Source organism: Culex pipiens, chromosome 3 (assembly GCF_016801865.2).
Source record: "Culex pipiens pallens isolate TS chromosome 3, TS_CPP_V2, whole genome shotgun sequence".
NCBI lineage: Eukaryota > Metazoa > Arthropoda > Insecta > Diptera > Culicidae > Culex > Culex pipiens.
This window is the reverse complement of record NC_068939.1, coordinates 169,526,363-169,541,143: the sequence shown is the minus strand read 5'-3', so window position 1 is coordinate 169,541,143 and position 14,781 is coordinate 169,526,363. Positions and strand designations below refer to the sequence as shown.

Here is a 14,781-nt window from a genome sequence, read left to right as displayed (position 1 = left end):
TTGAAAGAGGCTTGAAAACCAATTTAAAACGTAAATTTTTCTGTTTCTTTTTCTTTAAGCCGCTGTATTTCAGCGACCAGAGATCCAGTCTTCAATCTCTCTTAGGCAATTTTATTGCAAATTTTATGAACCTTCGAAAAAAAAATGTGGCAAAGGAAAACTTATCGGAAATTGTACGAGCTTTCCGTTAAAAATATTTACGAGACTGAAAAATCAAGCCTGTCATGTAGAAATGGCCAAAAACCATTAAAAAAGTGGCCATGAACCATATTTTTCCAGCATTATTATTTTTGAAATTGCTGTATATTCGCAATGGTCAATATGATGACATGACTTTAATGTAAAATTCTCTGGAGAATCGATTCCTACTAGAGTCCAGACTTGATTATCCGAGGCCTTGATTATCCGTATTTCCGATTATTTGAAGGTTTTTATGGTACTTCGGATAATAAAATCAGGAAAAAAAATATTTTTCGTATTTTTTTTATTTTCCTAATTTTAAAATCGGATTCGAGTTCTGCTATTCCATGTTAGTCAAATTTGAATGTTTAAATTGAAAAATGCATTTTTTTATATTTCACCACCGCCATTTTGACCGCCATCTTGGTTTAAAAAATTTTAAATCATTTTAGAGTAGTTTTTAACTCAACAATCGAAAAAAAGACAACGAAACAACATGTTTTTCGTGATTCGAGTCTGGACTGTATCGGTTTTTGAAAATGTTGACGTTTAAACCACTTAAAAAACTGTTTTATTAAATGATTTTTGTATTCTTAAAGGAGAGACATACCATCTTACATCTTTCGTGAGTCTTTTTTGATCATCTTAGGCTATTTTGTCACAAATTTTGAACGAAAAAAAAACGTGAGATCACCTTAAAATTTGACTTTTAAACATAACAATTAAAACATCTCATGGCTTTGACGTCAAATTTCCTACAAGTTTGTCTTTGACCACTTTTTGATAATGCAACGGCAGTAATTTAGTAAATTACAAAATTCAAAAAATATTTTAATAACTTGTCTTTTTCGAGTGCAACTGGCTCCATATACACAAAAATGGCTTATATAAGCCTAGAATAACGTGTCCACAAAGTTTCATTGAAATCGGAGAGGTTCGGGTACAAAAGTATCAGAAAAAAACCTGATGTGAGCTGGAATTGCTCCACAAAGATTGAACCAAATCAAAAAATGTAAATAAAATCAATTTCCGGTTTTTGAGAGGATTGCTCATATGTCGTTTCTTTAACTTCAAATAAATATCTATTGCCTTTTTTGTTTTTATTTTGTATTTTTCTAGTCTCTTTTCAAATTCCGATTATCAAAAAAACTGAAAGTTCTCTTGTTCTATGTTTTGTGAAAATCAAAATTTGTTTTGAATTGAATTTATCTTGTGTTTTCAAATTGAAACCCGTCTTGAGCTGGGCTTATTCCAAGCCACAAACAACCCCACTCCCTCCTTCAACCCTTTAAAAAACTCACTTCCTTCCGAGCGACGGCGACCGGGGACAGTACACCAGCGGCGAGGTCGGCGAAACCGGACTTCCCTGCTGCTGCTGCATGCCATTTCCCGCCCTATTGTATCCGGCATCATGACCCCCGATGATCATCGGCGCCAGCTTGTCAAACGGACTCCCCAGCAACTTCTGGTCATCGCGCGTTCCCGGCGACTCAATGTCCAACGGCGGAGGCGCGTGCTTCTGGAGGTAGCTCATGGCACACTGAGACTTTGACTAAATCCGTTTGATTATTTTGAGGGGGGGTTTGCAAATTACCCCGCAATGCGATAAAGTCGAGGCACTCTTGGATTAAAAACCGCTCGTCAATCACTTTTACCGTACGGGCACTAATCACCGCCGATTAGCGGCATTGCTCGAAAATCGAACCCTGCACACGCGACGACTCTGTCTGCGACGGCGTTCCGACAGTTTCACAGACACAAACAGGACAAATGATTGATAAGAGCAGGCAGCCCGTTCCGATCGAAAATCGGGAGCCGATAATTTGCCGAACGACGTTCGCTCGTGTCTACCGTGCGTGCAAGACTAATCCGAATTCTGCGATCGACCCAGCGGTGAAGCTGTCCAAGTTCGAAAAATAATACTTCACGTGTTAGTCTCTGTCTGAATGAATTTGTGTGTGTGTGCGAATACTTACCATAGAAAACATCATCATTGAGAACGTTATCAGTTTAAACAATTTTCCCCCTCTCCGTGGACGAACATGTCCGACAAGCCTCAACAGGCTCGTCAGTGTCATTCGTAACTGTCACAAATCGATTTCTGTTAATTTTCTCAAAAAATAACGTCAAATGTCATTACCCTTTTAAAAAAACAACAAAAGGCAACTCACCAATTTGACGTTTCCAAATTTTATCAAAACGTCAAAGTTGCCAGTTCCGTCAAGCTGCCACAACGACACAACCGAGCCATAGTTATTCCGCCGTGCAGCAATCGTTTGGCGATTATTTATTGCCTTTATTATGGCATTTGTTTATGGTTCCGACCGACACGGAGGTGGGTGGGACGGGGAGTGGTTTCGTTTGAATGTGTGTGTTGTAAACTGCATTGGTGTTATACCAGCTCACCACCACCCACCTACTGTGACGCGCAGAGCTGTCACCAGCAGGTAGACATGGAGACGGTTGGTGTTTAAACTCCAAGCAGTTATGAGTTATAAAGTACTCTCCATCAACTCATCAATAAACAGATCAAGTAGGGAAATCAGTGTATTATAGTCATTAATGGCCACTAGGGTGGTCCAAATCTGGGTACCTCCTGAGCTAACCCCTAGTTGTATCCTTACATTTTAACCTTTCCGAAACACCTCTGTTTTAGGTTTTTTTCTCAAAAAGTTATTAGTTTCCGAAATCGACATGATCGAGCTCTCTTAAACAACATTTTTTGACTTTTTTTAATGTCCTATAAACTATGTGATTCCCTATGTTTATTGGTAGGGGAAATATACCCTTTCTAATCAAACACCTATCTTCGTCATATGGAGAGTTTGATGCTCGATTAAAGCTCCAAAAATACAATATAGGCTATGAACTTACCAGCAACAGCACCACCTCGAGTAAGCACGCAAATGTATGCTACTAACTGGCCGAAAAGATCAAATTTGATGCACTTTTGATCATAATTTCTATTTTGCGAGACCATTTCTCATCATTTTCGTGGCACACACATCCACACGCAAGATCAGAGGTTAACTGCTTAACGATAGTCGCCATCAATATCTTTTCACTTGCGATAACGATTTCAAAGCGCTTAAGATATAAAATTGCTTCCAACTACCGGCAACATGTTCTTTTGCACATTAGTTAGTCACTCACTTGAAAAATAATCCCGAAACATGTAAATAATAAGCAAGCGCCATCAAAAAAACAAACGCGCCAAGTCTTTTGACGTTTGAATTTTGACGACCCATTCCAATCGAAGGCTGAAGAAAACCGAGCGAGAAGCGAAGGCAAATAAAGAACAAAGGGTGGCCACCAACTGTTGGAGTGAGCCAGTGATGCCAGGAAATTTTCTCTATAAATGCTACTTTTCGTGAGTGTTCGCTTAAAATTTCATCAATTTTGGCAGCACTAAGCAGACCCAAAAGAGCGCTGGAAGAAAAAAAGAACTAAGCTGAAAATAGAAAAATGAGCGTGGCCCAATGCACTCGACTGATTAGAATGCATTTGGGAAATATATTTTTTAATGCTTGTAAAAGGAATAGCATAACTTTTAATAAAAGTGAAAATAAACAGAAATGTTCACAAAAAGTTGCTCTACTCGTTGGTGTACTTGGTTTTAGTGAATTTCAAGGAACACTCCAGATTATCCAGCATCATTCAAACATGACCGCTTATTAGGCTTGAAATGGGTATATTTCCCCTACTGTTCAAATAAAAATCTAGAATTAGAAATCTGGTCGATTTGGTATCTTCGGCAAAGTTGTAGGTATTGATGTGGACTACAGTCATGCCTGGGTTTAGCAGCGTATATGAGGGATGCAAAAACGAGGCGTGCAAAACTGCAGCACAGAGCAAATATAAAATAATATAGGTGTCAAATGATCGGAATTTTCTCTTATATTTCGAAAATGGTTATTTTTTTATGAAAATACAATTTTTTCACAAAACTACGTATTTTCGAAAAAGTACTCAAAATTTCAGTTTTTAACAGTATGGGAATCAAATGATTGGGATTTTTTCATACATTTCGAAAGTTATAACACAAAATTTAGGAAATACTCAAATTTTCTAAAAATACTAAAAAAATACTCAAAATTTCATTTTTTAAATACAATTCAGACTCGATTATCCGAAGTTTCGATTATCCGAAGTTCAATTATCCGAAGGTTTGTATGGGACTTCGGATAATCGAATCACGAACAAAAAATATAGTTTTCTTACTTTTTTATTTTCTCACTTTAACATAAAATCCGAGTTCTGTGACCCCATTTTAGTCAAATTTGAATGGTTGATTGCCTGTTAAATTAAAAAATGCATTTTTTTTCACTATTTAATCATCGCCATTTTTACCGCCATCTTGGTTTCAAAAATTCTAAATCACTTTAGAGTAGTTTTAGGGTCATACTAAAGCTCACCAACCAAAAAAAAATTTTGTGATTCGACTATCCGAAGTTCAATTATCCGAAGTGAAATTTTGCCAAGTCCTTCGGATACACAGCAAAAAATCCGATGGTAAAATCGCATGCAAAAGCATGCACATCACCTTTGTGAGCAAAAGCATGTAATATTGTATGAGAAAACGTGTACACAAAAAGCATGTACAAAAGAAAAATAAATACATTTTGCACACCCCAAAAATAACATCAATCTGGTGAGAGTCATATCCAGAATACCAAGTCCGCGCCCCAACCATCTCGGCTATCTCATCGTCTTGTAAATGGGAACAAAAAATGCCAACTTTTCAGAAATTGGTCGCAAATCAAAAAAAACTTTTGTGAAATTTTGATAAAATGCACCGTTTTCAAGTTAAAGCCATTTTTAGGTAACTTTTTTGAAAATAGTCGCAGTTTTTAATTTATTTAAATAAGTGCACATGTTTGCCCACTTCTGAAAAAAACTATTTTTGAAGAGCTGAGAAAATTCTCTGTATTTTGCATTTTTGAACTTTGTTGATACGACCCTTAGTTGCTGAGATATTGCCATGCAAAGGTTTAAAAACAGGAAAATGTATGTTTTCTAAGTCTCACCCAAACAAACCATTATTTTCTAATGCCGATATCTCACGGCAACTAATGGTTCGATTTTCAATTATAAAATTTGAAACATTATTTGTGAAATTTCCAATCTCTTCGAAAACAATATTTTAAACAAGACTATCATTTTAAAAGGGCGTAATATTGAATATTTAGCCCTTTTGAAATGTTAGTCTTGATTTTAAAAATATAAAAATACTTTATTCGAACAGATCACAATATTTCACGAATGTCTCATATTTTAACATTTAAAATCGGACCTATAGTTGCTGAGATATCGACATTAGAAAATGGTGGGTTGTTTGAATGAGACTTAGAAAACATCAAATTTCCTGTTTTTAAACCTTTGCATGGCAATATCTCAGCAACTAAGGGTCGTATCAACAAAGTCCAAAAATGCAAAATATAGAGCATTTTCTCAGCCTTTCAAATTTTTTTTTTTTTTATAGTGGGCAAACATGAGCATTAATTTAAAAAAATGAATAACTGCTGCTGTTTTCAAAAAAGTTACCTGAAAATGGCTATAACCTGAAAACGGTGCTCTTTATCAAAATTTCACTTAAGTACTTTTTGATTGCAAATTTGATTTTACATCGAAAAATTAAGTTGAAATTTTTTTGCGACCCATATTTCGATTTTTTTAAAAATCAGTATTGATTCAAAAATTCATAACTCGGTCAAACATTTTTTGCACAACCTGGAAATTTCTGAAAAGTTGGCATTTGATGTCCTCTAAAAAATATCAAAAAATAAAAAAAAAATAAAAATAGCGTTTTTTTGCAATTCAAGTTTTAGTGACAAAAACTTAAATAAAAAATCACCAAGTTTTTTTTTACCGTGTATCATTTTTTTCAGTGTAGTCCATAATCATACCTACAACTTTGCCCAAGACACCAAATCGATCAAAAAAATGCCTTTTTATTCAACATTTCATTACCGCCATTATGGCCACCATTTTTCCCTAGAGTATAAAAACAAATAAATTTAATGAAAATACTTAGAGACTTTTTAAGCATTGTTAAAAAAACAGTATAGCTAACCTAAAGTAACAAAAAGTTACGATTTCCTTCCGTTTGCCTTCAATGTTATCGAACTGTTGATTGATTGTAAATAAAACAGAAACAAAAGGTAGACTTTGTATCGTCGTGACACTCGAAGTGTCAGAAAGACAGTCAATAGTATTCTGCCCGACAAACAGAGGGGAGGGGGTGCACTTTGGACAGCTTCAAACAGTATTCTTGAGTAGGTACTTTTATTCGGTGAAGATTAACTCTGCTGGAGAGATTGGTAATTTAACTAAACATTTTAAAAAGAATTTCCATCCAATGACAAGAGATTTGATCGATCGGTACCGGTAGTTGACGAAATACATTGTTTTGATTGATATAAAGGGAAAGCCATAAACGTTACGCCTGTGCGCACGACAATCCTACCTAACGTCACGCGATTTTGACGAAGTCCGACCTGCAAACAGTGACGTCTTTAAAGTAGCGCAAATATCTGGAATGATTGATGACCATTCCGGTGGGTGGAACTTTTAGCGGAAATCAATTTACAGCTGATGTAAATTTCACGATGAGTAATGCATTTTACCTCAAAAACAACTCTGAATTGTATTAAAGCTTGATTAACACTCAATTTATGATCAAAAATTGCCAAGTTTGTTGTCATGTAACCAAACCAGTAAACACCTGAATAAAAGCTTTTTCAATTATCATCACACTTGCTACCACAAACTCCTATCTACCCAGGCCGATGAAAGCCATATTATAGCATCTTTTATTTGTTGGCAGTCTCTTTTTCCCACTCAACAACACCTCCCTTGTTCTAGGTATTCCTTATCAATGCAGTCATAGATAAATCGACTGTTGACCGCGGTCAGAACCCATTTCCCTTCAACAACAACGGTTATTGTTTCGTAACGCGATTAGAATCGTCCTTGGCGAACGTGTTACCGATCGACGACGTTATCAACGTCTCTGCGCAGGAAAAAAAGAAGAAGATGTTTCTTTGGACGTTTCGATAAAGATCGAAAACACCTCCCACCCTCAAGCAAGCCATGATAATTGGTCGGGTAAACCTCGCGTGACCACGTGCCCTCTCACTACAGGGGACTAGAGCAGCAACGGCCTACTCTGATAATCGGCTGAGCAAATTGGCGGTTTCAATCACGCATTCGAAGTGTCGACCTTATTTTTTTCGCAAGTGCCACTTGAAGTGTGACAATTTATCCGGTATTTTGTTCAGTTTTTAAGATATTTTTGGAATAGCAGGATTGGTAGATTGAAAAGCGGTATCAGCTAGACATATTGTTTTCGAAATGTCTAGCCATAACTGGTTATCAGTGAGGAGACCGATGAAATTGGTGTCAGATTTGGAATTTTCAATAGGTGATCATTTGAATTTTAAGCTGTAAAAGGTATCATTCCCGGTCGGCCATTTGGCGGCCATGTTTTTTTAAAAAACTTTAGAAAATCTTGATTGAGAATGCATCATACAAAAATACTTGTTTACATGTTATTTTTAGAATCCAGATCCAGAACCATCATTGACAGTCATTGATCCAAGACATCATCATGCAAAACATTTCAAATATTTATTTGAAAAAAAAACTCGTGTTATCGCTTGTTAACTACTCAGAATTGTGTAACGTTTATTTATAAATTTCTAATAAAAAAGGCTTTTAATTGCCATTTTCATCAAAATATTTGAGACCCAGACTAAAAAAAGTGTTTATTTTCACAGAAAAAAATGGTGGTAATATTTATCAGGAAATGGTGACAGATCTTGTGTCGAAAAAAATATGTAATCTTACATCAGAAAATGATGAATTTTCATCAGTTTCACATTTTTACTCATTGTTTAGGTTTACTCAAAAAAGAGGTAATATTCAACCAATTAAATTTTCAACATTCCAAAATTCAACATTTTTTGCTGTGTTATTTACACTGAAATGCTAATAACTTTTGATGGATGTGCGACAAAATGTCTGAAGACATAATGTCGAATGGACAAAAGGTCGAATGGACAAAAGGTCGAAAAGACAAAAGGTCGAATGTGAAAAAAATAAACAAATAATTATAAATATAATCTTCTGAAAAAAATCTTTAAAAAACACATAATTTTGGTTCTATCTTTCCACAGCCGGTTGTCTAAGATTTTACCATTTGTTATGCCTAACTTAACAGGGAATAGTCTCATCCGCAGCATCCAATTGCTTGCTTGCCTTGAATGAAAAGTTGAAAATTAAAATTACAGGCCACGGTGTCAACATTTAAATGAAAAAAAGTGTTTTAAAATGAATTATACACCATTTCTAAGTATTGACGAAAATTTTATTTTTGCGAGAAAAAAAAAAGTTTTTGCGGTGCTGAACATTGTAATTTAATAAAAGTTCAAAATATTTTTAAACGAGCCCAAGCCTGAATATGATTATCAATTCAGAAAACGGCATTTTAGATTGTTCTCAGCTGATTAGATTTCTATTTCCAAAATATTTTTGTGAGTTTTTTTCATTATTTCAAATATGAGCAGTTCTTCCAAAAAAAAATGTCGACTTCTAAAATATTTTTTTTAATTTTTTATTTTATTTTGAAAAACCTATTCTTGACTGTAGTAAAGATTTTGTGGTTTTTCCATTCTTTCAAATATTAGCGATTCTTTTTAAAAAATACTACTTCTAAAATATTTTGTTTTTATTTTATTTATAAAGTTTTTATTTTATTTATAAAAATCGTTGGAATAGTTTAGATACATTCTTTCAAATTTGAATAATTTCGATAAATGAAAAAGTTTTGCTTCATAAATATTGTTGCAAGTTCTCTATCCTTTTTTAATCTATCTTTCATGGTCAATAGATCCTGAAAATAATCTGACTTCAAAAACATTAAAAAACCGATCGTATTTATTTTTATTTTTATATTTATTTACATTTTTATATTTTTCAAAAGCTTCAAAATGTCAATGAAAATTATGCGTTTGGAAACCTTTAGGCATGTTTGAGTTTATTTAAAAATACTTTGAATAGTTAAATTTTTTCGATGTACAGTACCTCAGAAAGTTTTTTTTCGCTAAAAGTTTTGTTTTCGTCAAACCTTCCTTTTTTGAAAACTAATGATTGCAAAACAACTTAACTAGTGTAAAATGCATTTCAAAACACTTTTTTCATTCAAATGTTGAGACTATGGCTTGTTATTTCAACTTTTATATATTTTTTTATATTTCGTTTCGAGAATTCGTGTAAGGTTTTACAGAATACTAATCAAGACATCAAGAACAGTTAAACAAATTTAACTTTTTATAAAGCAAAACTGCGGCTTTTAGCATTTTTCCAAAATATAGCTATTCTTTTTTTATTAAAAAAAAAAGCTGATAAAATAACTTTTTGTGATGTCATTTTACCCTATACAGCACATTTTTTTCGAAAACTTTAATTTTTCTGGTGTTTTATGTTTTTCTTGATTCATTTTTAGTATTTTAATTTGCATTTATCTTGTTTAGTTTATGTTTTTTTTTGGTAGTATTTGGCCTATTCTACCCCCTCCAATCATAACATTTTGCCTATCTAATTTTTTCATGTTTTTACAGTAACTTTTACAATTTTTTGCTTGTTTTTCACATTTTCTGCTATAAAATGGCACCATTATCATTTAAATTGTAAAAAAAAAATCATAGAGGCATAGTCTGGGACACCACAAAGATAACTGCATATTTCTTTCTACTTAAAATATGGGTCATTCCATCTGAAGCGGAACAGCATTTGAAAATTACCCTCTCCGATCCTGCTCAAATTTTGCAGGGCTGTTGATACTATCAAAACATGCAAGAATCCCGAATTTCGTCCAAATCGGACCACCCCCTCAATTTTGGTACCTCCCCAAAAAATCGAAAAAATGAAGCTGATTTAGGTAATCTCAAAAACTCAAAACTTTAAAATTTGATATCTCTGGAACGAAACATATTCCTTTCTGTCGATAAGTGATTCTTATGTAAAATTGGCAGGGGAATGCGATGGTGAGGTCAAATTTAAAAAATAAATAGGGCTGTTTTGAGATACGGCCATTTAAAGTTTTCAATTGCGCAATACATGTAGAAAAAACATCTTAATCGATATTTTGATAACGGATATGGATTTCTACTGAGTCTAAGACCGACCTTCTAAGATTTGTGGTTCCTGAGCTATCGCCGTTTGAAAATTGGGGTTTTGCTCAAAAATCGCCAAAAAGTCGATTTTTTGGGGAGGTACCAAAATTGAGGGGGTGGTCCGAGTTGGACGAAATTCGGGATTCTTGCATGTTTTGATAGCAACAGCCCTGCAAAATTTGAGCAGGATCGGAGAGGGTAATTTTCAAATTTGTATTTTTTCTTGCACACTTCAGGTGGAAATGCTCGTTAAAAACACAGCCAAAGTTGACCCCTAAAAAAATTACATTTTTAAAAACATTGGCAAAGTTAAATAAAACAAGTCAAATTTCCAACCCTTAAATTTTCTAAAATTGTAAGAGTTCTTCTTTGCAATGCCTTTAAAAGACCAAAAATTGATTGAAAAATGGATTTTTGGCGATTTTTTTTAATCGAAGCCCGTCTAAACTGAAAATTCTTAAATTATTCTTGGAAAAAGCAGTGATGTTTTAGCAAGAAAGCGATAAAACAATGTTTAAAAATATGTTTCCAGAGAACCAATTTTCTGATCAATTTGGTGTCTTCGGCAAAGCATTGCTTAGAAGTTTTCAGACAAAATAGCTACACTTAAAAAATTTGCCATTTTTTATTGGGCTTTTCATTAAAAAAAATATTGCATGAAATAATCATTTTGAAATTTTTATGATATTTTATTTTCAGAATTCTAAGTACGCCATCAAATTGAGCGTGAAAATTTCAAATAAAAGTCCCTTTGTCTCCAGATTTCCATCCCATCACCTTTACAGGCTGCAAATTATTGAAAAACACATTTTTTCGCATGTTCAAAAAATAGAAGGGGTCTTACCGCCCCTCCGCCACGAGTTATCAAAAAACAGTCTGGGTTTCGTAATCAAGGACAAAAGTTACCCCTTAGGACAAAGTATCACGCAAATCGAAGAGGGGTCAGAGTAACTGATGTGTGAGTTGGCGGAGAATGACCCCGATGCAAATTATCTTCTTCAGTCCTTCAGTTCCTAATCCCTTCCGACAAAAGCACTTGAAGAGCAAACCAATTGAGGTTGCATTAAGTGGTATCTTTGGTAGACTAAAGACCATTAAGTATTGACCATCCTTCGGAACTCTCAAGTTTTGTGTTAATAGGTTTAACTTCTCCTTCAATGAGCACGATGATAACATTGTAGGAAAAACGGAACAAAACTGTAATCGAAGGTAACTTTGAGCTAACATGTAAACTTACCTCACACTCTCCTGCCGGCTAAACCCACTGCCATGGGTCGAAATACGGGCCAAGCTCGGAACAATCGTCAGCGGCAGATTCCCGATCACGCTGTCCAGCGAGTCCGGCTCCTCCTCGATTACACCGGGCCGCATAAAAATCCTCGCCGCCAGCGGTTTCTTCTCCTCGGCCATCAGAGCCAATTGCCGGTCGGACATTTTCTCGCAGAACTAATGTTGACTTTTTTTTAGGACTATTTCACTTTATTTTGAAATCTACTTTTTTTTGTTGCTTGTTTTCAATCTTTAAAAATCTTACTCACTAGTATAAAATGATGAATTTCATTCAATTGCAGCTTACAGCTTCTTCTTGCGCTATTCTGGGCTTACTTTTAAAATCACACTTAGCCTACGATATGACTGTTACACGCTAAAAATGAATGGAACGAACTTTTTTCCCTCGAAAAAAACTAACAAATCAAATCAAAACAACCGCCGGAAGTAAAACGCATCCACTTATTATCAACACTTTTGTTCGCGCGCGTTTGCTCAGCAACCGTCCTCCTCCTCGCCCCGGCACAATTCCGCGGCACTTCCGGACCCGGAATCGTCCACCGCCAGCCGTGGTTCCTCGGCCGCAACTCCGCACTCACTGTCGTCGGTCAGTTCTGCGGATTCGTTCGAGAGAAGAAAAAAAAGTCGCTTAATTAAATCCAATTAGTCGGTTCATCTCAATTTGACGTGTACGCGCGTGAGTGTATTGAGTGACATTTGACACTGAACTTCACCTTAACCGCAGAGTAGGCGACGCGACTGGTTAGGACAAAAGCACGCACGCACACACACACACACAAACTGTCAAACGGGTTAGTTGCGGTTTAGTTAGTACGGCCTGCTAGGATCAACCCGCGGCGGCGGTCAAGTTTTCGCGAACGCGTACCGTGGCCAACTGGGATTGCGACGGATCGTCTAGTTTAGAACAAACCGCGGTTGTCCAGGGATGACCGCTCGCGGACAGTTGATTATACCCTTTGGCCAAGCCGGGTAAACTCAGTGTTAAAACTATCAAAATTGATAAAACTTTTCATAAAATGAGCCAAAAGCCGAATAAAACACTTTAAAAAAATCAAACGTTAAATTCCAATGACGTTTACTCAACCACTGAGTGTAGAACGAGAGAGGATTTGTCCGAAACGAGCATAGTTGTTAGTAAGAGGGTTTAATTAAATCACAATGAAACCGGCTCGCGCAGCATCATTTTTAAGTGGCTTTTGTCAACCCACGCAGAGAGAGAGGAAGAGAGTAAGCTAGAATGTCACAGAGAAAAAAGAGAGAGAGAAAGAGAGAGCAAGTGATGACCTGGACCTCGGGATGGGGGGCATTAGGTCTAGTTTAAGCCACTTGTGTGAAATCACAGCTGGCTGCGATTGACCAGCCGAGAGTCGGACAATTGAGCTGATCAACTCGGGAGAGTAAACAAATAATGTGCGGGACAAATTTGAGTGCATGACTCTGGAGTCTGACCATGGGTGCACGACCTTGTCGAAGTGTATTGAAGTTGTTGAATTGTTTTACGGCAAAGCAGTTTCATTAGTCAATTGAACAATGAATGGGTTGACTTTTCGATGATCTCAATAGTATCCTAATCTAAAACTATTCTAACGAAGGTGTCTTCATCAGTAACTTGTGTTTGAAAAAAAAAATTATTTTCAAAGAATCATTGATGCTTTGCAATTTATCTACAAAACTATAAAAATGCATTTTGTGATACTTTTTGCTTCACATTTGATGCTTCGACCTTCACCAGAGGGACAAGAATTTTTAACTAAAATTTTACCAGCCTTATGAAAATTTGAATTGTATAGGAACAATATGGTATTTTGTGAAAATTTTAATAATTTATGCTAAAAACTCTAAATAAGTAAGAATGCATTCAAAATTTTGCGTCGTTTCATACATATACAGTCCAGACTCGAATTTCCGAAGCCTCGATTATCCGAAGCTCAATTATCGAAGGTTTGTACAGGACTTCGGATAATCGAATCATGAACAAAAAAAAAATTTCATTTTTTTATCTTCAAGTTTTTCTGTTTCTATTTTTTCTATTTTTATTTTCAAATTTGAATCCTGCGCCTCCATTTCAGTAAAATTTAAATGGTTAATTGCCTATTTAAATAAAAAATGCATTTATTCAATATTTCATCACAGCCATATCTTGGATTTGAAAATTCTAAGTCAGATTAAAGTAGTTAAGGGGTCATACTTAAGCTCGACAATCAAAAATAAGACAACGAAAACATTTTTTTTTTTGATGATTCGATTATCCGAAGTGAAATTTTACCAAGGCCTTCGGATAATCGAGTCTGGACTGTTTTGCAAATTACAACAAAAATTTAATAAAAAAACGTGTTAGTAAAAACCCTTAAAAAATTTTTGTAGTTTGAAGAAAAAAATCGGTATTTTCAAAATACAATACATTGTGCCTACAAGAGCACGCAGCTAGCAAAATCTAAACTAAGAAACATGTGCCCTCCCTGTAAAGGCTTATGAATTGATCTCAGTTGAAAGGTTCTCCAAATCTCTGAATTGCAAATGTAACATCCTGGAGCAGAACTGTTAAATTCTAAAATTCAATACATTGTGAAAATTGGTGTCTTTTTATACTAAAATTCGTTACAGTTGTATGCTTAGTAGTGTCGTTTTGTAATATAAGTATTTATTCACAAATCTACGGTATTTTATTTAAAACAACTGATTTTTTTCCCTCTAAAAACTACAACTTAACGCTAAATTTTGTATACATTTCAAAATTTACCGTCGTTTTACTATAGGGATTGCAAATAATAAATAAAACTTGACTTCTTCTTTTTAGTTAGGGCATTGCAAATATTTTTAAAATTTTATGCCGATTACCCCACACACGCTCCTAAAAAATCAGTCCGAAAAATCGGGGGACAATTTATTTTCCATAAAACTTTAAAATTTTAATGGAAATATGAGTTTGTTCAACTAAAAAAATTGAAGCATTTTCCTGCGTTGTTAATTATATTTAACATGTTTGAGTTTGTTTACAAATATTTGAATGTTTTGTGAAATGTTGATACACAGTACCGTAAAAAGTTTCGTCTATACTTTGATATCTGGATATTTTTTTATTATTTTATCAACACTGACAAAACAAAACACCCAAATCTTTTTTCCTGTTGTTTTT

General features: G+C 34.9%; 2 protein-coding genes across 7 annotated transcripts in view; both read right to left on the bottom strand.

Moving 5' to 3' along the window:
- The window catches only part of LOC120417666 (G protein-activated inward rectifier potassium channel 3-like), a 39,921-nt gene extending 27,986 nt beyond the window's left edge, over nucleotides 1–11,935 (bottom strand). For 2 of the 3 annotated variants that reach the window (XM_039579787.2, XM_039579790.2), the window contains exon 1: nucleotides 1,482–1,969. In XM_039579787.2, coding sequence (XP_039435721.1) covers nucleotides 1,482–1,714 — 233 coding nt within the window. In that variant the 5' untranslated portion in view covers nucleotides 1,715–1,969. Of the gene's footprint in view, nucleotides 1–1,481; nucleotides 1,970–11,592 lie in introns of those variants that run through there. The other variant, XM_039579788.2, reaches the window with a different exon arrangement.
- LOC120417667 (G protein-activated inward rectifier potassium channel 3-like) overlaps nucleotides 11,828–14,781 on the bottom strand; it is a 241,409-nt gene continuing 238,455 nt past the window's right edge. For 3 of the 4 annotated variants that reach the window (XM_039579791.2, XM_039579793.2, XM_052710501.1), the window contains one exon: nucleotides 12,099–12,238. Coding sequence is in view for 1 of the 4 variants with exons in the window: in XM_039579794.2 (XP_039435728.1) it covers nucleotides 12,120–12,238 (119 nt within the window). In the remaining 3 variants the exon portion in view is untranslated. Of the gene's footprint in view, nucleotides 12,239–14,781 lie in introns of all 4 variants that reach the window. The other variant, XM_039579794.2, reaches the window with a different exon arrangement.